The following is a 25,507-nucleotide window of genomic DNA, read 5'->3' as shown; positions in this document are numbered from 1 at the left end:
CTCTATAACATAAGACAAAGGCCACTGGAAAGTCATGGGATATTCAACTTGTAATAATCTCTATTAGCCTGAAGGATAATTATCAACTGAATATATGACTTCCCTTTAAAATTTTCAATTTTAAAGTAATAGAAACTGATCACTCAGTGCCAAAAGTTATTTTGAAGGTCCTATCTTGAAATATTCAGCTTATACAAGAACAACTCCTGTAAATAGCACAAATAACTACTTTATTAGTAGCTCCACACTAAATCTACTTAAAGAGCACCTAAATGCTTAAGATTCCAAAATTATCTTGAGTTACTCTTGGCAATTAAAAACCCAAGCAAGTAGATAGTTGATGGCTGGTGTTCCAGTAGGCCTGCCCCATAGCCCTTAACTAAAAAATTCTTACATAAGAGAATTCAGGCAAACTAACTTAACCTGTTTCTGACTGACAAGAGTTTTATTGGCAGAAAAGAACCACTTTCTTTGCCACACAGGCATTTCAACATTATTCGAACAGTGAGAGAAGAATCCAGTCTCCCCACCTTATGTCTGCAAGAAAACCAAAGATTGTCCAGTAGACAACCATTACTCCCGAGTCAACCCCAAGGCACTATGTCAAAGGTATTCCTTTACTGCCCTTGAAATAATTCACAAAGAAATTAATACACTCCAGACGGAATAAACATTTCAGATCAGTTTGTGACTACTGACCTTGTCTCCTGTTTACACCAGCAGAAAAGCTGATACAATAGCTGTTTTTCCAGAAGCCCTTTTCTGGCAGTCACAACAGGAAGAGGCCTATGAAGAACCCCAGGGAGCAGTCGTCTCCATTAGGCTGTAGCACTTAAGGTTTATCACAGGAAAAACCTCAATGTTTCAGTCTTTGGCATCTCCCACTCCATCTGCATTGATGGCAAACATAGCTTCAGCTTCAGGAAGACAGGGAGAGTCGTAGATTTTGCAGATTCTGGTTTCCCCTCTTCCTTTCCTCAGATACAGTCTGACCAAAAAAACCCACAAAGTTACAGTTTAAAAATCTTTGTCTTATTTATAGTAGCTCTAAATTTTTTTCAGACCTATATACTTCCTAGGACTTTGGGGAATCTTTCTATATTCCTTAGAGGCATTTCCAACTTGGAGGAATCCACTCCTACCCTGCTCCCAACTTTAGTGGATTTTTCATATTGAAACAATTACTTTCTTAATAATGAGAGAGATGCATATCCTTCATATTCAGTCTTGCATATCTGAGGGCTTTTAATTCCTTTATAAACTGAAAGCAAACATACACACTAATCAGAGCATGACGATTAACGTTTAACAATGACTCCTGTGGTAGCATTAACTGGATTTAAATGGAAATTCAGATCTTCATGTCTACTTCATGTCTCCTTCAGTTAATATGACATTCTAAGACAAAGTCACCTATCCGTTCACTTTACCTGGTTGTTGAAGCATGAGCAATGATATTTCCTCCAATAGGTTTTTTAGGATCTGCAGCAAACATGGCTGCTCCATCCACTTGGGCTACCACCTGGTTGGTGATTACCACTGCCACACCAAACTGATGGAGAAAGGATAAATGTCATTTTTTGTGGCCATTCAAAGGACCTTACTGCTGCCACCCCTTCCCCCACAAAGTAAGGAATGATTAATACACCTCTTCCTATCTGTGAAACCAGGCCCTGATGTTCTAGCCTCCCAGTGAGGCCCCTGAAAATTAGGCATTCTCTGTCCGGATACACCTTACCTCATCAGCAAGTCGCAGAAGCATTCGCAGAAACCTGGCCAAGTGCATCTGCCTGGCTGAAAGCTCCCCTCGACCTGAATAGTCCGTCCTGTACAGGGCAGTGGCACTGTCTACAATGAGCAGCGCATACCTACAGGGAACAAGGACTGTATGAAGCTTATTTCGAGCCTGTGTCCGATTATGCTCCCTTCCTCACTACCTTAAACTTTCATATTCAGTTATACGCATACATAAATTTTTTTTATTCATTTATTTTAAAAAGATTTTTATTTATCTGACAGAGATCACAAGTAGGCAGAGAGGCAGGCAGAGAGAGGGGGTGGGAAAGCAGGCTCCCCGCTGAGCAGAGAGCCCGATGTGGGGCTCAATCCCAGGACCCTGGCAGAGGCTTTAACTCGCTGAGCCACCCAGGCACTCCTATAAATGTTTTTTTTTAAAACAATTTTTACAACATTCTTGTCTGAGGCACTACATAACAAGTTTCCAATAAGTTCAAGTGAATTATGGCTTCATTTCTTAACAATGATTTGACCTGAACCACAATGCAACAATGTCATACTAGAACTAAAACTTAAATCTCCCCATTTCTAATTCAAGTTACTATCAATTTGGCCAAACAGCCTACATAAGATTCAGGGTAATGGCTCTGGGCCATACTCTGTGTCTTCTACTGAGCACATACCTAGATTCTACCATCATGGCCGATGCTTGATAAAGGAGCTGGGTCTGGTGGTCTGTGTTGAACCCTCGAGCATATGCTACATTATCCAGGACATCACTGCCAGAGAGGCCATATCTAGAAGAAAACAGAGAACGTTTTTAGACTGCAAAGAAAACTTAGATTGGAAATTAATAGTAAAGAGATTGCCTGATTAGATTAAGAAGTGTTAAGGTTAAAGAATCTTAATTCTCTATTAGAAGTCCAGGCAAACTAGAGAGAGATGACCACAGTAACTCCTTTGGGGTAGATCGACAGGACTTCAGGATAAATCAAATTTAGTCTCTCAGGACTCCTGAGCCAAAACGAATTTCCAAATCATGTTCCAAGTACTCTCCTGGAAAAACCAATGCAACATGACAGAACTGGAACTGAAACAAAAATAACAAATCAAAGATCAATTAAATTCACATAAATTGTTGTTATAGAGTAATAAAAACTTTTTCTTCTTCTTCTTTTTTTTTTTAAGAGAGGGAGAGAGTAGGGGTGGTGGGGTAGAGGGAGAGAATCTACAGCAGGCCCTGTAGCCAGCACAGAGCCAGATGTGGGATTCAATCTCACGACCCTGAGATTATGACGTGAGCTGAAATCAAGAGTCAGATGCTTCACCGCATGAGCCACCCAGGCACCCCTAGGAATAAAAGCTTTTAAACAACCACTCAAGGGGCGCCTGGGTGGCTCGGTGGCTTAAGCCTCTGCCTTCAGCTCGGGTCATGATCTCAGAGTCCTGGGATCGAGCCCTTCATTGGGCTCTCTGCTCAGCAGGGAGCCTGTTTCCCCCTCTCTCCGCCTGCCTCTCTGCCTACTTGTGATTTCTCTCTGTCAAATATATAAATAAATTTTTTTTTTAAACTACAAATTCCTTGAAGGAAAAAGACTAGGCCTCTCTTACCTAACACTTTTTTTAATACCTAAATTCTGAGTTAATGATACTGAATACAGCTTTTATCCACAACCCAAACAAGAAGACAATCATACCACTTTATAATTCAAATTTTGATATTAATGTTAACCTAAAATCATTATAGTCCAAAAGTACAACACCAACTCCCTTACATTATAGTTTAAAAAAGAATCTGTTTAAGCAAAATCAAGGCATTCTTTGGGAACCCTAGTCTCAATGTTTATGATTCCATCAGTCTTTTATGGAAGCAAGTCTATTATATGTGGAGACTCTGATCTTTACAAAAGCATACACTGCATTAAACCTATTCTTCTGGGATTTAGCTTTAGCTAATAGCTTTCCTCTGGTTTTTCCTTCCAGAAAGAATAGAAACACAAAGAAATATTCTATCCTAGCACTTGGATAGAACACTGCAATAAGCTAACCCTCAGTATCAGGAGATCCCATTCTAACCAAGTACTTAACATCATAAAATGTATTCTTCATATCAGCTACAGTCTTTGTGCTTTTCTTAGCACTTCACCTGCTGTTTTGGCCACCATCAACACAAGTAGAAGTTTAGCTTTGGTATTAAGTGGATTGATGATCATGAATTATTAAGTCTGGGCATAAAGATAAAGAGAATAAGGATAGAGCTTTACCTTGGAATCTTGACCAAACATAGATTGGGGATAAGGAGAAAAAAACTTCCATATTTAAATCATTGCTGTAAGAAAAAGATTCAAGGGGCCTAAGTACTGTAGCACACAAGTCTAGATTTGTTCCAGAAACACTGATATCATCTATCAGGAAAGGAAATTATCTTTAGCTATCAGAATATGGATGGTTGGGGCACCTGGGTGGCTCAGTGGGTTAAAGCCTCTGCCTTCGGCTCAGGTCATGATCCTAGGGTCCTGGGATTGAGCCCCACATCAGGCACTCTGCTCAGCAGGGAGCCCGCTTCCCTCCTCTCTCTCTCTCTGCCTGCCTCTTTGCCTGTTTGTGCTGTCAAATAAATAAATCTTAAAAAAAAAAAAAAAAAAAAAAGAATACAGATGGTTTACCAGGAAAACAAAGACTTATCCTGGCCTTTATGTCAGCAGTGTTCACAGAAAACACTATAAGGATCTCTTTGGTTACATTCCTGAAGGAGCACATGGAATTTCCAATTCCCACGATGTGGAAAAAGCTGGCTAGAAATAAACATCATCTCTCATAGTGTTTCCAGAACTTCCTTAAAGAATAACGTGGAACACCTGTAAAAAAAATTCCTGGGCCTGAGACTTAATAATTCATAATTTTCAGGGAAGAGGTGTGTTAATCTGTGTAGTTAACAAATAACTTCAGGTGATTCTTAACATTTAAGTTTGAAAAAGAGCTATACCCCTCAAGGTGGGTTCTGGCATTCTTTCATAGTATTTAAAAGAAGTTTCAAAAAAGATGGTGACACTGGGGCACCTGGGTGGCTCAGCTGGTTGAACATCTGGCTCTTGATTTCGGCTCAGGTCATGATCTCATGGGTTGTGGGTTCGAGCCCCATGTCAGGCTCTGTGCTCAGCAGGGAGTCTGCTTCAGATTCTTTCTCTCCCTTTCCCTCTGCCCCTCCCACCCTGGTCTCCCTATAATAAATAAAACTTATAAAAAGAAAAGGTGGAGACACTGTAGCTAGCAATTATGGCCACAGTTCTTTAACTTTAGCTATCATCTGCATCATTGGAGAGCTTAATAAAACTTTGCTGGACCATATCCTGCGTCTCTACAGTTTCTGATTCAATAGATCTGGAAAGGAGTCAGAGGATTTGTACTTCAAACAAGTTTCTAGGTGATGCTAAATACAGCTGTATTGAGAACTGTGTTCTGAGAAGCCATGAACTACAGTATAACCTGGATGGGGTGGGGGTGGTCAATATTATTCAAAAGCTAAAACTAATGAGGGTTGTTCTGTTGTGAGGGAAATTAGCTATTAGCTTAAGGAGTTTGGTAACTTTCTCAAAACTATAAACGCAATATAATAAACAAATTCAATTATAAGAAATGTTCTTGATAGGCAGAAATGATAAAATTAATGACATTTCTCTTTAAACCTATTTTTCCTGGGGGCACCTGGGTGGCTCAGTGGGTGGGCCTCTGCCTTCGCTCCAGTCATGATCCCAGCGTACTGGGATCGAGCTCTGCCTCCAGCTCTCTGCTCGGCGGGGAGCATGCTTCCTCCTCTCTCTCTTTCTCTGCCTACTTGTGATCTCTGTCAGGTAAATAAATAAAATCTTCAAAAAAAAAAAAAAAAAGAAGAAAAAAAACCCCCTATTTTTCCTGTAGTTGACAAAACAGCCATAAACATGGCCCCACTTAATAAATACTACTTCATTAATTAATGCTGTTTGCCCTTTTCTAGGGCTTAGGGATACAGTCAGTGAGCAAAACAAAGTCCTGTCCCCAGAGGCAACATTCTACTATCTCATCTATCCTATCTGAACACTCATTTAGGTTAGTGGGCAAAACTTTAATGACTTTATTAAAAAAAAACCAAACTCCACTATTAAAACAGTGTACTTAAAAATTAAAAGTGTGATTTTTTTTTTCAAAGATTTTATTTGACAGAGAGAGACACAGCGAGAGAAGGAACACCAGAAGAGGGAGTGGGAGATGGAGAAGCAGCTTCCCGCTGAGCAGGGAACCCAAAGAGGGGCTTGATCCCAGGACTCTGGGATCATGACCCGAGCTGAAGGCAAACGCTTAATGACTGAGCCACTTAGGTGCCCCAAAAAGTGTGATTTCTGTACAAGAACAAAAATAACTTTGGGAGGGAAGATACAGTTTAGTATACTCATCTTTATTTATTTTTTAAAGATTTTATGTATTTATTTGAGAGGGAGAGCCAGAGAGTATAAGCAAGGGGAGTGGCAGAGGGAAAGGAGAAGCAGGCTCCCTGCTGAGCAGAGAGTCTGATGTGGGGCTCTATCCCACATGACCTGAACTGAAGGCAGAGGCTTAACTGAGCCACCCAGGCACCCCAGTATACTCATCTTTAGAAACCTAAAATCAGGTTCAAGAGAGGCATTCTTTTTTCCTGACATTCTGTAAAGAGACGCAAAGAGCTGCAATTATTGTTCCAACTGATATTTTTGCCTCAATGGTATATATTCAATAGCTCAGATTCCTCAAATAGTAAACTGGGGCAGATAATTTGGTTATAATTCTAAAACTAAAAAAGAAAATTCTCAACTTAGGCAAGTTCCAACTTGGGTCTGACATCTCAACACGCAATTAAATTATATTTAATCACTAGGTTTCAGTAAAATGTGTGGTAGGGACCAAATTATCACATTTTACCCTAGACAAGGGAAAATACATGAAACAATTTTGAGGGTTTATTTGAAAGATTTATTAGGGGACAGAGAAAATTATATATTCTTTACCAGCTTTACTGAGGTATTCTGTATGCCATCAAATCGATCTGCTTTAAGTCTACAGCTGAATGACTTTTTAAAGTTGTTTTTTTTTTAAGATTTTATTTATTTATGAGAGAGAGAGAGAGAGAGAGAGAGAAGACAGCAGGGGTAGTGGCTGGCATTGGGAGAAGCAGGGTCCATGCTGAGCAAGGAGCCCAGTGTGGGACTCAGTCTCAGGACGCTGGAATCATGACCTGAGCTGAATGAAGACAGATGCTTAACCAACTGAGCCACCCAGGCATCCCTGAACGACTTTTTAGTAATAAGATCTGAAGAGTTGTACAATCATCATCACAATCCAATTTTTTTTTCAAGATTTTATTTATTTATTTGACAGACAGAAAGCACAAGTAGGCAGAGAGGCAGACAGAGAGAGGAGGAAGCAGGCTCCCTGCTGAGCAGAAAGCCCGATGTGGGGCTCCATCCCCAGACTGTGATCATGACCTGAGCCGAAGGCAGAGGCTTTAACCCACTGAGCCACCCAGGCACCCCTCACAATCCAATTTTAAAACTTTTCCATCATCCCCAAAAGATCTCTCAAGTCTATCTTTAATTATTCCTACTTCCCGCTCCAGGCAATCACTGATCCATTGCTCTACAGATTTTCTCCTTCTGGGAATTTCATATAAATGAAATCATAAAATATACGGTCTTGTGTGTCTAGGTTCTACTTAGTATGTCTTCTGAGGTTCATCTATGGTATGACATGCATGGGTACCTCATTCCATTTCACTGTTTAATAGTACTCCACTGTTTGCATAAATCAAATTTTGTTTATTCATTCATCAGTTGATGTACAACTGGGTTATTTCCAGTTTGGGGCTATTATAACAATATTATAACATCTACATACAAGTCTCTATGTGGGCATGTTTTCTTATCTCTTGGGCACATAACCAGAGCAAAACTGCTCTGTTATATGGTAATTTTATAGTTAACTACCACACTGTTTTCCATAGTGGCTTCACCATTTTACATTCTTAACAGCAATGTATTAGGGTTCCAGTTTCTCTATATCCTAATACTTGTTACTGCCTATTTTATTACAGCCATCCTAATGGTGGTATCTCACTGTGGTTTTGTTTTTCCCCTTGACTAATGATGCTGAACATCTTTTCATGTGCTTCTAGGCCATTTATCTTCTTTGGAGAAACAGCTGTACAAATCCTTTGCTCATTTTTTAATTGGGTTGTCTCTCTATTGCTGGATTAAGAGGACTGTGTTACTCTGGATACTAAACCCTCAGAAATACGATTTGCAAATATTTTCTCACATCCTTTGGGTTGTCTTTTCACTTTCTTAATAATGTCCTTTGAAGCACAGAACTTCTAAATTTTGATGAAATGAAAACTATTATCAATGTTTTCTTTCATGGATGCTTTTTGGTGTTATATCTAAGAAATCTGCCTATCTCAAACTCAACAAATATTTTCTCCTGCCCTTTTTTTCCCCGTAAGTTTTATAGTTTTATTCTTACATTTACAACCATGATCTTTAAAATAATAATAAATATACATGACATACAATTGACCATTTTAACCTTTTTAAAAATGTATAGTCCGGAAGCAGTAAGTACATTCCCATGCTGTGCAACCATCACCACCATCCATGTCCACAACTTTTTATCATCCGAAAGAGAAACTCTGTATCCCCCAAATAGTATCTCCCAACTCTCCTCACTCCCTGCCCCTGAGGATCACTGTTCTACTCTATGTCTTTATGAATTGACCACTTAAGTACCTTGTATAAGAAGAATCATTACAATTTTTGTCCTTTTTCAACTGGCTTATTTCGCTTAGCTTGTTTTTAAGATTCATCCATGTTATAGCATATGAGAGAATTTCCTTTCTTTTAAAGACTGAGTAATATTCCATTTTATATTTTTATGACATTTTGTTTATCCATTCATCTAGTGATGAATAAGCCAGGTGTTTCCACCTTTTGACTATTTTAACTAGTGCTGCCAGGAACACTGGTGTACAAGTATCTGAGTCCCCATTTCAATTCTTTGTATACTTAAAAGTGGAATTGTTGAACTATACTATAATTCTAGGTTTAATTTTTTGAGGATTCACCACACTATTATCCATTTTTGTTAATTTTATGTATAGGATAAGGGTCTAAATTTATCTTTTTACACGCTGCTATTCAGCTACATTAGCACCATTTATTGAAAGACAAAGACTGAGGAACCATTAAATTGCCTTGGCATCTTTGTAAAAAATTAAGTGACTATAAATGAAAGAGCTCATGTCTCAATTCTCAGTTCTGTTCCACTGATCCACATGTCTGTCCCATTCCAGCACCATAGTGTCTTAATTTTTGTTGCTTTAAGTGAGTTTTAAGATAAAGAAGACCAAGACCTCCAATTTTGTTCTCCCTGCTACCCCGGCATGTTTTGGCTATTCTGGGTCCTAGACATTTCCACATAAATTTTATAATCAGCTTGTTGGATTCTGCCTAAATGCTTCCTGAAATTACAGTAGGGACTGTGCTGAATCTCTCTATCAGTTTGAGGGAAAATTATGACTTTAATAATATTGTCTTCCAATCCATGAGTATGGACTGTTTCTCTAATTATGTAGATCTTCAATTTCTTTCAGCAATGTTTTATAGTCTTCTGTTAAATTTATTCCTATTTTGACTTTTCATCATTTGGAGAGGGAATTCAGTGCTACTGAGAATGATGAAATTGTTTTCTTAATTTTTAAATTGTTCATTGCTTCTATATGGAAACACAATGGATTTCTGCATAGTGACAATACAACCTTGCTGAAATAATGTAGTTCTAGTAGTTTTGTGTGTATGTGGATTCCTTAGGATTTTCTACATAAAGGATCATTTCATCAGTGAATAAAGATAGTTCTACATATTCCATTCCAATCTGGATGCCTTTTATTTCATTTTCCTAGCTGACTGCATTGACTAGGACCTCCAGTACATTCAGTATATTCCACCTTCAATGGAATGTAAATGGTGAGAGTGGACATCCTTATTTCCAATCTTAAGGAGAATGCATTCAGACTTCCACCATTACGTACAGTACCTATATGTTTTTTGAACTGAGATAATGGTCCCCAACCATTATGGTTAAATTGCTTATTTTGCCTTCCAATTATGTCAGTTTTTGTTTCACATATTTTGGGGCCTGTTATTAAGGTATGGGTATGTTTATAATTGTTCTATTTTCCCAATGAACTGACTTTTCAATTATAAAATGGTCCTCTTTGTCTCTAGTGTTTATTTTTTGGGGTCTTAAAGCCTACACTGCCCATACAGCCAATTCTCTTATGGTTATTGTTTGGATGCAATATCTTTTCCCACCATTTTTCTTTCAACCTATTTGTGTCTCTGAATCTATAGTGTTTCTCTAGAAAACAGCACATAGCTGGGTGTAGTTTTTTATCCAGTCTGACAATAACTAACTCATAGATTTAAGAAGAGTGCTTTTTTCTAAGGAAGTTCATTCTTCTGATCTACACATATAACTTTGGGATATAGACTAATAAGAAAAGAAAAACTCTTCAGACATATTAACCCTGGCAATCACTACAGTGACAGGTGGTGCCAGATTTCTCTCACCTGGGGTGCCTGGGTGGCTCAGTTGGTTAAGTGTCTGCCTTTGGCTCAGGTCATGATCCCAGGGTCCTGGGATCAAGCCCTGCATCCTGCTCCCTGTTCAGTGGAGAGTGTACTTCTCCCTCCCCTAGCTCATGCTCTCTCTCTCTCTCAAATAAAATTTAAAAAAAAAAAAGATTTCTCTCATCTAATTCAGTAACCTACCTCTCAGCCACTGCTAGCAGCCGTTCTGGCCTGAAGGTACCCTCAGTGTCAATGTACATGGCTTTTCCTTCTCCTCCACCTCGGTCAATGGGAAGCTGGACAGAACAAAAGGAACAGTGTACAAATGAACACTGTACTTCTGATACAACTGATCAACTTCCCCATCTACCCCCAATAAAGCAAAGGGAAAAAAAATTTAAAGAGGCAATCAGGAATAGATAGGAGGCGTTCCCTTCTTTATTAAGATTTTTTTTTTTTTAATTTGACAGAGAGAGAGAGAGAGAGAGAGAGATCACAAGTAGGCAGAGAAGCAGGCAGGGGCGGGGGGGGGAAGCAGGCTCCCGGCTGAGCAGAGAGCCCGATGTGGGGCTCAATCCCCGGACCCTGCGATCATGACCTGAGCCGAAGGCAGAGGCCTAACCCTGAGCCACCCAGGCGCCCCAGGAGGCAGTCCCTTCTGATAGAAATACAGCTAGTAGTAGACATGAAACTCCTGGTGTTCCACAGCATGCAATGCCAGACTCTTGCCAGAGTTGGACTGCTTGGAAATACAGTCCAAAGTAAGTGATAAAATTCTATGACTGAATACCAACACAAGATTGAACAATTCTTTCAAGAGTACAGATCTTTGAAGTTCATTTACTACCTTAGCTTTAATAAGTTAGAGACCCTGATCCAATACCCAGGTAATTTTGTCACATCCAAGCCACACTTAACACTTCACTTTATTAAGCAGATTTTGCTTCTGCAGGTTCCTAACAGGGTTTGGCCATGCCCCAGGGACATTCTTAGTAAGTTTAAAGTATGGTCAAGAGAGAAGAAAAAAAAAGGTGTTTATTCCAATAGTACCTACAGATGTTAAAAATAAACAAAAGGCGGGGCGCCTGGGTGGCTCAGTGGGTTAAAGCCTCTGCTTTCGGCTCAGGTCATGGTCCCAGGGTCCTGGGATCGAGCCCCGCATCGGGCTCTCTGCTCAGCAGGGAGCCTGCTTCCCTCTCTCTCTGCCTGCCTCTCTGCCTACTTGTGATCTCTGTCAAATAAATAAAATATAAAAAAAAAATAAAAATAAACAAAAGGAGAAAAAGGAAAATATAGTTAAAAAAAAAAAGAAAAAGAAAAGGGAGGAATGCCATCAAAATTATCTTATGAGCTACTTAGGGAAATCTTGGTTTTTAGGCTACCCATCCCATGTCAGACAACTTTAAGTTCTACAAATTTTATGTGAATGATGCTAAAGGGTAGTTTCCACCCTAGCAATCTACTTTGGAGTCATAATTCACCTTTAAATTCTGAGGAAAATCCTTTAGGACATTTTAAACTAAGAGCCAAGAAACATCAAATTTTCTTTCTTTTTTTTTTTTTTTTAAAGATTTATTTATTGGGGCGCCTGGGTGGCTCAGTGGGTTAAGCCACTGCCTTCGGCGCAGGTCGTGGTCTCAGGGTCCTGGGATCGAGCCCCGCATCGGGCTCTCTGCTCAGCATGGAGCCTGCTTCTCCCCCCCTCCTCTCTGCCTGCCTCTCTGCCTACTTGTGATCTCTGTCTGTCAAATAAATAAATAAAATCTTAAAAAAAAAAAAAGATTTATTTATTTATTTGACAGACAGAGATGACAAGTAGGCAGAGAGGCAGGCAGAGAGAGGAGGAAGCAGGCTCTTTTCCAGCTACAAAGACCTCTATGGGTGAAGGGAGACCGTAGGTGACTGGGTATAGGTATGAAGACTGACAGAAAAGTGGACAAGGTCCCAGTGTGTTATTGAGCCAACTTCAAGGTGGTGGACTGCATACTCTGCACTCCAGCCCATTCTGTCTCCTCCATCTTGCCCTCTAGTGCCACTGCAGTCATCTCATATTACTGGACTGGGACACCACAACCAAGTTAGCTTTTTTTTTTTTTTTTTTTAAAGATTTTTTATTTATTTGTTTGGCAGACAGAGATCATGAGTAGGCAGAGACAGGCAGAGAGAGGAGGGGAAGCAGGCTCCCCACCGAGCAGAGAGCCTGATGCGGGGCTCGATCCCAGTACCCCGGGATCATGACCCAAGCCGAAGGCAGAGGCTCAACCCACTGAGCCACCCAGGTGCCCTCAGTTAGCTATTTTTAATAACTGCTTAGTACCATAATTTAACTCTTCTTCCTATTTTACAGTGGTGTACGTTGTTTTGAACTTTCACCATTTTATAATGCTATGGTGTAAATTCTTTGTACATTTATCCTCGACTATCTGTGAACAATTGTGTAAACCACATTTTCTGTCAAAGGGTATATGCATTTAAAACTGAATTTATGATGAAATGTCTTCTCAGAATTTTAAAATTAGTCTAGTACTTTAAAGAAACACAGCCTGTTCATTTTTGTGATCTAACTGTGGCTCTCAACTTTATGTAGCTTATTATTAGAGATCTAATGTAATAGAGTTTCACTTCATTAAGTTAAGAAAATCTGAACAAATGAGAGATTATGTTTAGATTTAAGCAATAATCTAACATCCTTTCTATACCTCTAGTTCTAGCTCTTAGGCTGGTGAAATGTAATCCTTTCTGTTATTAATGAATTAGCATCCTCTCTCTCTTTTTTAAAAGATTTTATTTATTCATTTGAGACTAAGAGAGGCAGAGAAAGCATAAGCAGGGGGAGAGGTAGAGGGAAAAGGAGGAGCAGACTCCCCACTGAGCTGGGAGCCTGATATGGGGCTCTTGGGACCCAGTCCCAGGACCTGGATATCATGACCTGAGTCAAAGGCAGGCGCTTAACCATCTGAGCTGCCCAGATGCCTCTTCTGTTTTTTCTTTTGGTGGTGGTGGGGAAATAGAGGGAGAGAGAGAGTCTCAAGCAGGCTTCACGTCCAGCACGGGGCTTGATCTCATGACCCTGACATCATGATCTAAGCTGAAATCAAGAGTTAGATGCTTAACCAACTGAGCCACCCAGGCATCCCCTATATCTATTATTTCAATAAAACATGACTTTAGGTATTAATTCACTGTGTCTGTTTCCAAATCCTCCCACAAATGAGACTACAAATAAAAAAAAGTTTTGGAAGAGATACTTAATATAAAGGTAAAGCATAAAATAGAGGAATAGAGTCCCTGAGAAGGTGGCCAAAGATGGTAACCAGATCACACTGATAGGATAGGGTTTTGAAAAGAAAAGAGACACTTTTCTGTTATAACCCAAGATATGAAAATATGGATATAAATGTAGGTGGATTCACAAATTTGATGTGATGAATAGGTTGGTCACTGGCTGAGTGAGGGTTGAAGAGGAACATGAAGGTATAAGAAGAAAGAACAAAGCGTGAGAATTGTCTTACTAAATGTGAAAAAGAATGCCTAAACAAATTCAGTAGGTCTTCCCAGCAGTATGAATGTTAGTCTAATGTCTGTTATTTTGAATTTAAAGTGAAGATGATCAGCTTTATAGTATGATTTTTCCCCAGTATGATTCAGCTATTAAGGAACAAGGACTAAGAAGATAGTTCTCATGGGGCACCTGGGTAGCTCAGTTGGTTAAGTGTGTGCCTTCAGCTCAGGTCATGATCCCGGAGTCCTTGGATCCAGTCTGGCATTGGCCTCCATGCTCAGGAGGGAGTCTGCTTCTCCCCTCCACTCATGCTCTCTTTTGCTCCCTTTTTCTCTCTCTCAAATAAATAAATAAAATCTTCAAAAAAAAAAAAAGACAGTTCTCAGAGAAGATTCTAAGAAGGGTTCATCTAAGACTGACATCTCTTTAGGTGGGGAATATATATCTGAGGAATGACTTTAATGGTGAATCATAAGATCTAGAGTAGTGAAGAGGGCAGGTAAAGCCAGGGGAGGCATAGTGGAGGATAAGAAAACATCTGAAACAATGATGAAATCATCTGAAAACAATGATGTGAAAGTTTCTAGGACATGGAAGAATTATGTAGTAGGGGTCTACGGGTCTTAGGAATAAAGTGCCCTTTTAATGTCCATCCCAAAAGATGCTTGCAAATAGCAATCAACTAATTTTTTTTGCAGATTTGGTTAGAGCCCAAAATCTCACCTGGCATGTTACAGCCAACGTATGACAGATTTGAGTCTTCCCAGTTCGGAATTCTCCAAACATCTCTGTGATGGATCCAGTTTCAATTCCTCCTAAAAGAGCAAAAGGAAACACCTCTTAGCACAATACAAATGTTTAGAAAGAATAATTGTAGAAGTGTCCTTGGAACTCATCAGAAAGATGTATAAATAATTTGTAAATTCAATTTTCAACAAGCAATATTTTTATTTTGAAATAATTCTAGATTTACAGAAAATCACAAAGAAAGGTACAGGAAGTTTCCATGAATTTTTTTTTTTTTTAAAGATTTTAATTTTTTGACAGAGAGAGACACAATGAGAGAGGGAACACAAGCAGGAGGAGTGGGAGAGGGAGAAGGAGGCTTCCCGCTAAGCGGGAGCCCCATGCGGCGCTTGATCCCAGGCCTCTGGGATCAAGTCCCAAGTCAGGTTCCTTGCTCAGTGGGGAGCCTTCTCCCTTTGCCTGCCACTTCCCCTGTTTGTGCTTGCTCTCCTCTCTCTCTCTCTGGCACATAATTAAATTAAATCTTAGGAAAAAAAAAGATTTTATTTATTTGACAGAGAAAAAGAGAGAACAAGCACAAGCAAGGGAAGCAGCTTGTCATGGGCAAGTGGGAAGCAGGATCCCCACGGAGTAGGGAGCCTGATACAAGACTCAATCCCAGCACCCAAAGATCATGACCTGAGCCAAAGGCAGACGATTAATGAATGAGCCACGCAGGCGCCCTGGTCCCAAGAATTCATCACTCAGGCTCCCCCAGTGTTAACATTTTACATAACCATAGTACAATATCAGTATTAGAAAACTGTCAGTGATACAGCCCCCAGAGTTCGTTCAGATTTCTCTAGTTATAAATGCATTCATTTTGGGGCGCCTGGGTGGCTCAGTGGGTTAAGCCTTTGCCTAGGGCTCAAGTCATGATCTCAGGGTCCTGGTATCGAGCCCCGCGTCGGGCTCTCTGCTTGGCAGGGAGCCTGCTCCCTCCTCTCTCTCTCTCTGCCTGCCTCTCTGCCTACTTGTGATCTGTCAAATAAATAAATAAAATCTTAAAAAAAAAAAATAGGGGTGCCTGGGTGGCTCAGTAGGTTAAACCTCTGCCTTTGGCTCGGGTTGTGATCCCAGGGTCCGGGGATTGAGCCCCACATCGGGCTCTCTGCTCAGCGGGGAGCCTGCCTCCCCCTCTCTCTCTGCCTGTCTCTCTGCCTACTTGTGTTCTCTCTCTCTGTCAAATAAATAAATAAAATCTTTACAAAAAATGCATTCATTTCATTTGTGTATATGTATACAGTTTTATGCAATTTTATTGCATCCGTAGGTTCATGTAACTACCACCACAATCAAGATATAGAACTATATCATGACAGGTCAATAAGCAGTAAATGTAAAAATTATAGAGATATCCTCTAAAATTTACTAAACGTTTCTTGTGTACCTGGCATTGTGCTATGCCTGTGTATATACCATTTCACTTAATTCCAATAACCTATAAGGTAGGAACTCTTTTTATCCTCACCATAAAGATAATAAAACTGAGGTATAGAGATATTAAGTAATTTGCACATATTCCTGAATATATAGTAATTTGCACCCTAAAAGAAGACTTGAATGATTAAATATTTGGGGAAGCAACAACAACAAAAAAATCTAACCTCACAGTAATTTAGGACAGCAATGTTTTCAAAAGTTCAAAAGCTTTACATGTTTCTATAAAAGTCCAATAGTTTAGTGTGTACTACCATGCACTGATACTCTAACACAGTATTCAAACGTGGAGTGTTTTAGTTACCAGATTTTCAACCCTGTGTTTAAATAAGCAGAGGAAGCTTACTCTCTGAATGCAGTATTAAATGGAAATTCAATTATTTCATTGGCAGATAATTTTAGTATAAGTCAGATCCCACCCTCTAGCAGTCTTACTTCAATGTGGATAGTTCTCTTATCTCTATTTTTTAAAAAAATTTGACAGAGATCACAAGTAGGCAGAGAGGCAGGCAGAGAGAGAGGGAAGCAGGCTCCCTACTGAGCAGAGAGCCTGATGCGGGGCTTGATTCTAGGACCCTGGGATCAGGACCTAAGCTGAAGGCAGAGGCTTTAACCCACTGAGCCACCCAGGCGCCCCTCTCTTATCTCTTAATCATATCTAACACACAAATTCTACCCAAATACTTTAGTTTTGTTCTCTGACCTAGAAGCTTTACTAACTGCAGTTCACAGCAAAGGATAAGGGATCACTATACCTTGAAGTAGTTTGTCAAGTTCTTTTGAGCCAGTAGTAATCTGTATGATCTCTGACCGCCTTTGGTGGAACTCAGTTGCAGTAGTGAAACCCATTGGAACTAATTTAGCTGCTTCAGTCTGGGAAAAATAAGAAATGTCAAATCAACAAAATATTATTATTAGTAAAACAAGAATCAGACACACTGCGGGAAGAGATAAATTCTAACAAAATTTCCAGAGTGATTTCTCTTTAAAAAGTCATCAAAATGGATGCCTGGGTAGTTTAGTCAGTTAAGGGTCTGCCTTCAACTCAGGTCATGATCCCAGGGTCCTGGAATCGAGTTCCACACCGGGCTCCTTGCTCAGCAGGGAATCTGCTTCTCTCTGTGCCTGCCACTCCCCCTGCTTGTGCTGACAAATAAATAAAAATTTTTTAAAATAATGATAAATAAAAAGTCATCAAAATACCAATAGTTCTAGGATTATTTTATCTCCCTGGCAACTAAAGGATAAAATAAGCTAATTCAGAGACTCCATGAAGATTAATTTTTTAATTGTTAATTCAACTAATACATTCACATAGTAAAAAAAAAAACAAATTATAGACCCACACATGTGTACTTCGCCCGACTTATGACAAATGTGACATACAGCATGAAGTCTAACAAAATATTTAAATTCTCATTTCCTGTTCCATCAACCACAGACTATATCTCTTAACTTTTCTACTTTATTTTTGGAGGGAGAACGGTAACAGGGGCAAAAGGAGAGAAACTTTTTTTTTTAAAGATTTTATTTATTTGAGAGAGAGAGAGAGAGTGTGAGCACGAGCTGGGGGGAAGGGCAGAGAGAGAGGGAGAAGCAGACTCCCTGCAGAGCAGAGAGCCAGCCATGGGGCTTGATCCCAGGACCCTGAGATCATGACCTGAGCTGAAGGCAGAGGCTTAACCCAAGGAGCCACCCAGGTGCCCCTTCTTTCTCCTTTGTTAAATGAGGACATCTGTCCTTCAATCTCTTGTCCCTCCGTGTCTACCGTCCCTATCTCTGTCAGCTGTACCTTTTCTTTTACACTGTCAAGGTCAAAAACACATATATCATTTTGGAGTCACTGATAAGTCTTCAATAATGAGTCTATCAATGAATTCCAAAATTTAAAATAAATGCATTTAGGGGTGCCTGGGTGGCACAGTTGGTTAAGCATCCATCCAACCCTTGGTTTCAGCTCAGGTCATGATCTCAGGGTACTAGGATCATGCCCTGCTTCAGATTCCATGCTCAGCGTGGAGTCTGACTGAGATTCTCTCTCCCTCTTCCTCTGCCCCTCATGCTCATGCTCACATGCTCTCTCTTAAATAAATAAATAAAAGATACTAGAAAAAAGCACACTATACAAACTAAGCAGAAAGAAGGAAATAAGATTATAGACTAGAAACTAGTAAAATAAGAGACTAGAAATACAATAGAGAAAAATCAATGAAACCAAGAGTTGGTTCTTTGAAAAGATCAGCAAAATTGATAAATCTTTAGCCAGACCAAGGGGGGAAAAAAAAAAGAGTCAGGGGCGCCAGAGTGGCTCAGTCGGTTAAGTGTCTGCCTTCAGCTCAGGTCATGATCTGAAGGTTCTGGGATCGAACCCCACATCAGGCTCCCTGATTGGCAAGGAGCCTGCTTCTCCCTCTCCCTGCCGTTCTGCCTGCTTGTACTCCCTCTGCCCTCCCCTCTGTCAAATAAATAAATAAAGTCTTTAAGAAAAAAAAAAAAGACTCAAATCACAAATCAGGAAAGAAAAGACATTACTATTAACATTATTATACTATATATATTAACATATTATACTATTTTTTAAAAAGATTTTATTTTATTTATTTGACAGAGAGAGAGATAGAATCACAAGCAGGCAGAGCAGCAGGCAGAGAGAGAGGGAAAAGCAGGCTCCCCGCTGAGCAGAGAGCCCGATGTGGGGCTCGATCCCAGGACCCTGAAATCATGACCTGAGCCGAAGGCAGAGGCTTAACCCACTGAGCCACCCAGGCGCCCCAACATATTATACTATTAACACTATTGCCAACAAATTAGATAACTGCAATGAAATAGGCAAATTCCTAGAAAGACACAAACTATTAAAACTCAATAATCCAAAACTCACAAAAATCATCCAAGTCAAACTACGAGCAACTCTATGGCAACAAATTTGACAACCTGGAAGAAATGGATACATTTCTAGAGATGTATAAACTACCACAACTGAACCAGGAAGAAATAGATAACCTGAACAGACCCATAACCAGTAAGGAGATTGAAACAGTCATCAAAAATCTCCAAACAAACAAAAGTCCAGGACCAGACGGCTTCCCAGGGGAATTCTACCAAACATTTAAAGAAGAATTAATTCCTATTCTCCTGAAACTGTTCCAAAAAATAGAAATGGAAGGAAAACTTCCAAACTCATTCTATGAGGCCAGCATCACCTTGATCCCAAAACCAGACAAGGATCCCACCAAAAAAGAGAATTACAGACCAATATCCTTGATGAACACAGATGCGAAAATTCTCACCAAAATACTGGCCAATAGGATCCAACAGTACATTAAAAGGATTATTCACCACGACCAAGTGGGATTTATTCCAGGGCTGCAAGGTTGGTTCAACATCCGCAAATCCATCAATGTGATACAATACATTAATAAAAGAAAGAGTAAGAACCATATGATACTCTCAATAGATGCTGAAAAAGCGTTTGACAAAGTGCAGCATCCCTTCCTGATTAAAACTCTTCAAAGTGTAGGGATAGAAGGCACATACCTCAACATTATCAAAGCCATCTATGAAAAACCCACCGCAAATATCATTCTCAATGGAGAAAAACTGAAAGCTTTTCCACTAAGGTCAGGAACACGGCAGGGATGTCCGTTATCACCACTGCTGTTCAATATAGTACTAGAAGTCCTAGCCTCAGCAATCAGACAACAAAAAGAAATTAAAGGCATCCAAATCGGCAAAGAAGAAGTCAAACTATCACTCTTTGCAGATGATATGATACTATATGTGGAAAACCCAAAAGGCTCCACTCCAAAACTGCTAGAACTTATACAGGAATTCAGTAAAGTGTCAGGATATAAAGTCAATGCACAGAAATCAGTCGCATTTCTTTACACTAACAACAAGACAGAAGAAAGAGAAATTGAGGAGTCAGTCCCATTTACCATCGTACCCAAAACCATAAGATACCTAGGAATAAATCTAACCAAAGAGGCAAAGAATCTATACTCAGAAAACTATAAAGTACTCATGAAAGAAATTGAGGAAGACACAAAGAAATGGAAAAATATTCCATGCTCATGGATTGGAAGAACAAATATTGTGAAAATGTCTATTTTACCTAAAGCAATCTACACATTTAATGCAATCCCTATCAAAATCCCATCTATTTTTTTTAAAGAAATAGAACAAATAATCCTAAAATTTATATGGAACCAGAAAAGACCTCGAATAGCCAAAGGAATATTGAAAAAGAAAGCCAAAGTCGGTGGTATCACAATTCCAGACTTCAAGCTCTATTACAAAGCTGTCATCATCAAGACAGTATGGTACTGGCACAAAAACAGACATATAGACCAATGGAACAGAATAGAGAGCCCAGAAATAGACCCTCAACTCTATGGTCAACTAATCTTCGACAAAGCAGGAAAGAATATCCAATGGAAAAAAGACAGCCTCTTCAACAAATGGTGCTGGGAAAATTGGACAGCCACATGCAGAAAAATGAAATTGGACTATTTCCTTACACCACACACGAAAATAGACTCAAAGTGGATGAAGGACCTCAATGTGCGAAAGGAATCTATCAAAATCCTTGAGGAGAATGCAGGCAGCAACCTCTTTGACCTCCACCGCAGCAACTTCTTCCTAGGAACATCGCCAAAGGCGACAGAAGCAAGGGCAAAAATGAACTATTGGGATTTCATCAAGATCAAAAGCTTTTGCACAGCAAAGGAAACAGTTAACAAAACCAAAAGACAACTGACAGAATGGGAGAAGATATTTGCAAACGACATATCAGATAAAGGGCTCGTATCCAGAATCTATAAAGAGCTTATCAAACTCAATACCCAAAGAACAAATAATCCAGTCAAGAAATGGGCAGAGGACATGAACAGACATTTCTGCAAGGAAGACATCCAGATGGCCAACAGACACATGAAAAAATGCTCCACATCACTCGGCATCAGGGAAATACAAATCAAAACCACAATGAGATACCACCTCACACCAGTCAGAATGGCTAAAATTAACAAGTCAAGAAATGACAGATGCTGGCGAGGATGCGGAGAGAGGGGAACCCTCCTACACTGTTGGTGGGAATGCAAGCTGGTGCAACCACTCTGGAAAACAGTGTGGAGGTTCCTCAAAAAACTGAAAATAGAGCTACCCTACGACCCAGCAATTGCACTCCTGGGTATATATCCTAAAGATACAAACGTGGTGCTCCGAAGGGGCACATGCACCCGAATGTTTATAGCAGCAATGTCCACAATAGCCAAACTGTGGAAAGCGCCTAGATGTCCATCAACAGATGAATGGATAAAGAAGATGTGGTATATATACACAATGGAATACTATGCAGTCATCAAAAGACATGAAATCTTGCCATTTGCGACGACGTGGATGGAACTAGAGGGTATCATGCTTAGCGAAATAAGTCAATCGGAGAAATATAACTATCATATGATCTCTTTGATATGAGGAAGTGGAGATGCAAGGTGGGGGGGTTTGGGGGGAGGTAGGAAAAGAAAAAATGAAAAGATGGGATTGGGAGGGAGACAAACCATAAAAGACTCAATCTCAAGAAACAGACTGAGGGTTGCGGGGGGGAAGGGGGATGGGAGAGGGTGGTGGGGAAATGGACATTGGGGAGGGTATGTGCTATGATGAGTGCTGTGAAATGTGTAAACCAGACGATTCACAGACCTGTACCCCTGGGGATAAAAATACATTATATGTTTATTAAAATTTAAAAAAAAAAAAATCATCCAAGTCAAGGCACAAATGATAACTTGATCCTGAATATGTAAGATTTTATTTATTTGTTGGAGAGAGAGAGAGAGAGAGTGAGAGAGCGAGCAACCACAAGCAGGGGGAGCAGCAGGCAGAGGGAGAAGCAGGCTGCCTGCTGAGCAAGGAGCTCCATGTAGGACTTGATCCCAGGACCCTGGGATCATGACCTGAGCTGAAGGCAGATGCTTAACTGACTGAGCCACCCAGGCATCCCTGGCTGAACCTGTATCTAAATTCAGCAAAATAAACTGAGTCTGACTGAAAAAAAAAAAAAGAAAGAAAAAAAAAATGTGAATACATCCATAGCAAGTAGAGATTAAACTTGTCATTTAAAAACGTTCCACAAAGAAAAACGGAAATCAGGGGCACCTGCGTGGCTCAGTGGGTTAAGCCTCTGCCTTCGGCTCAGGTCATGATCCCAGGGTCCTGGGATGGAGCCCCGCATCCAGCTCTCTGCTCAGCAGGGAGCCTGCTTCCCCCACCCCCTGTATGCCTCTATGCCTACTTGTGATCTCTGTCAAATACATAAATAAAATCTTAAAAAAAGAAAAAAATAGGAGCACCTGCGTGGCTCGGTGGGTTAGAGCCTCTCCCTTTGGCTCAGGTCATGATCCCAGGATCCTGGGATCGAGCCTGGCATCAGGCTCTCTGCTCAGCGGGGAGCCTGCTTCCTCCTCTCCCTCTCTGCCTGCCTCTCTGCCTCCTTGTGATTTCTGTCTGTCAAATAAATAAATAAAATTTTTAAAGTAAATAAACAAGAAAAAAGGAAATCAATGAATAGCTGAGTAGTAGCTTTAAATTATTCCCTAAACTTCTCCAACACTATCTCACTTGAAAACTCATTAAAATGCTTATATTCCAGCTTTGTAAATTTAATTCATTGCAGCACCAGTGTGTGAGAAATACAATTCTTTCACTAAAGTTCCAATGTTAACAACTCAATGCCCCTCATAGGCTTCTGCTGTCAAATTCAAATCATATCTTTTTCATACACCACCTTGGTTTTATACCTGAGTCATGTCTGTCTCCAGTGTTTTCTTTTTTTCAAGATTTTATTTATTTATTTGACTGAGAGAGAGCAACAGCAAGAGAGGGAACACAAGCAGGGGGAGTAGGAAAGGAAGCAGGCTTCCCGATGAGCAGGAAGCCCAATGCAGGGCTCTATTCGGGGCTCCATCCCAGGACTCTGGGATCATGACCTGAGCCAAAGGCAGATACTTAATGACTGAGCCACCCAGGGGCCCCTTCCACTGTTTTCTGACTTTATCATTTCTCAAATTTACCAATCTCTCCATCTTACCAAGTATATTCTACTGAAACCCTTCTACCTCAGGTTCCTTCTCTTCTCTTCTCCAAACTGGGCTGTGTGCTCAAGTCAACTACTGTCCCCAACTCTCCTTCACTGAGTACTTGAGTTGGAGTCTAATCTAGATCTTTTGTTTTCCACACTCATTTTGTTAAAGTATATCCTCAAGTAACTTCCTAAGAAAGTGCGTAAGAGAAAAAAGTTCTGAATTATTTTATTCCTGAAAATGTTTTATTCTGCCCCAGTATTTGGTTAATAAAATTGACACAAAGACAATTCTAGGTTTAAAATTATTTTCCTTTAAGGGTGCCTAGGTAGCTCTGTTGGTTAAGCATCTGACTTTAGCTTGGGTCATGACCTTGGGGTCCTGGGCTTGGGGCCCCTGTTGGGCTCCACACTTGGTGGGGAGTCTTCTTGTCCCTCCGCACCTCCACCCGCTCATATACTCTCTCTTAAATAAATAAAATCTTAAAAAAAAAATTATTTTCCCTCATAACTTTGAAGGCGTTGTTCTACTAGCTTCTACCAGTCAGATTTCTGTTAAGAAATGTGGTCTTTCCAGGCACCTGGCTGGCTCAGTTGGTGGAGCAAAGAACTCTTGATCTTAGGGTTGTGAGTTCAAGCCCAACAGTGGGTGCAGAGATTACTTTAAAAAAAAAAAAAAAAAAGTAGTCTTTCTGATTTTTTATTTCTTTAGAATTGCTGTTTTCCCTCTGAATTCTTTCAGAATCTTCTCTTTATGACTGGTATACTGAAATTTCACATTCATGTGTCTAAGTGTGGGTCTCTGATACTCCATGAATTCTTACCATGTGAGATTTCCCTTTAGCTCTGCCAAATTTTCTGTTATTATGTCTTAGAGAATTTCTTCCCTTCTTTTTTCTATGATCTCTCTTCCTGTAACTTCTACTAATCTTCAGGAAAAATGAAGATTAATGAAAACCAGAAGATAAAATAGACTATAAACCAATACCAAACCTTAATTAATGTGTGCTAAAATATTTAGGGGGAAATATACTGACAAATACAACTTTCTTTGAAAAGTATAAAAAAAATCCAAGATGGACTGATTGCTGGATAGAGACATCAACAGACAGGTGGTAAGTCAAATATATTAAAATTTAATGGTAGAGTCTAGGTAATGGGTATATAAGTTTTCACTGTAAAATTCGACATTACAGTAAGTTAAAAAATTTTAGTAACAAAAAGCTAAGAAAAAAACATAGCAGTTGCTTTCCCTGTTTGTCATTTTAACTCCTAAATTCTAGACTATGAGCTCTTACAGGAACAAAATATTATAACCAAAGTGAAATGTGAAGTAAAAACCATGCAACTGCCTAATCTGGGAGAACTTTACTTCTATTTGCACACTTACATGAGTTACTTCATTTCTGCTAGCTGAAGTCTTAAATGTATAGTTTTCAATAGCCAAGAACTACCAAACCTTGGACACAAGACACAAAATGGTGAATAGAAGGAAAATATCATGGGGCACCTGGGTGGCTCAGTCGGTTAAGCGACCAGCTCTCGATTTTGGCTCAGGTCATGATCTCAGGGTCGTGAGATTGAGCTTGTTCGGGGCTCTGCACTCAGCAGGGAGTCTGCTTAGGATTCTTTCTCCCTATGCCCCTCTCCCCACTACACACATGTATGCATGCATGCCCTCTAATAAATCTTAAAAAACGGAAAATATTACAAAAAATAACTGTGCTGAATCTGTCAGTGCTTACAGTACACGAAGAGAACACAGTTCAACAAAAGCCAATTACAATTAAACTTTGAAAATGTGGAGAAGATCACATAAATATGTCACCTTCTGAACAAATTTGTCCATAAAATCTTTCTTTTTCTACCACCTTGATGTACCTACTACAAATGATTTTGTTTTCCTTTCTCCACTGTAACAATGGATATTCTTGTTGAAAATCTCAATTTCAGTAGCATCTGGGTGGTGCGGTTGGTTGAGTGTGCAACTCTTGGTTTTGGCTCAGGTTATGATCTCAGGGTCGTGAGATCAAACCCCACGTGGGGCTTCATGCTCAGCATGGAGTCTGTTCCAGATTCTCTCTCCCTCTTCCTTTGCCCTTCCCATTCATGCTCTCTCTCTAAAATAAATCTTTTCTTAAAATTTTTTAAAAAAGATTTTATTTATTTTTTACAGATAGAGAAATCACAAATAGGCAGAGAGGCAGGCAGAGAGAAGAGGGGGAAGCAGGCTCTCCACTGAGCAGAGAGCCCTATGTGGGGCTCGATCCCAGGACCCTGAGATTATGACCTGAGCTGAAGGCAGAGGCTTAACCCACTGAGCCACCC

The 25,507-nt window shown here is 39.9% G+C and overlaps 1 protein-coding gene across 1 annotated transcript; it reads right to left on the bottom strand.

Annotated features, from left to right (window-relative positions):
• Window positions 1-210: 210 nt before the first annotated feature.
• On the bottom strand, window positions 211-16,966 carry RAD51 (RAD51 recombinase). Its single transcript, XM_080809578.1, has 7 exons — window positions 16,854-16,966; window positions 14,596-14,687; window positions 10,572-10,666; window positions 2,421-2,534; window positions 1,739-1,868; window positions 1,431-1,552; window positions 211-988 (listed from the first exon to the last, which is right to left on the bottom strand). The coding sequence occupies exons 1-7, from the start codon at window positions 16,945-16,947 to the stop codon at window positions 865-867; spliced, it is 771 nt and encodes a 256-aa protein (XP_080665704.1). The 5' UTR covers window positions 16,948-16,966; the 3' UTR covers window positions 211-864.
• Window positions 16,967-25,507: the final 8,541 nt, after the last annotated feature.

The sequence above is a fragment of the Martes martes genome, assembly GCF_963455335.1.
Source record: "Martes martes genome assembly, chromosome: 7".
In the NCBI taxonomy this organism is placed as follows: Eukaryota; Metazoa; Chordata; class Mammalia; order Carnivora; family Mustelidae; genus Martes; species Martes martes.
Note: the sequence above shows the minus strand (reverse complement) of the source record. Positions and strands in the feature narration are given on the sequence as shown.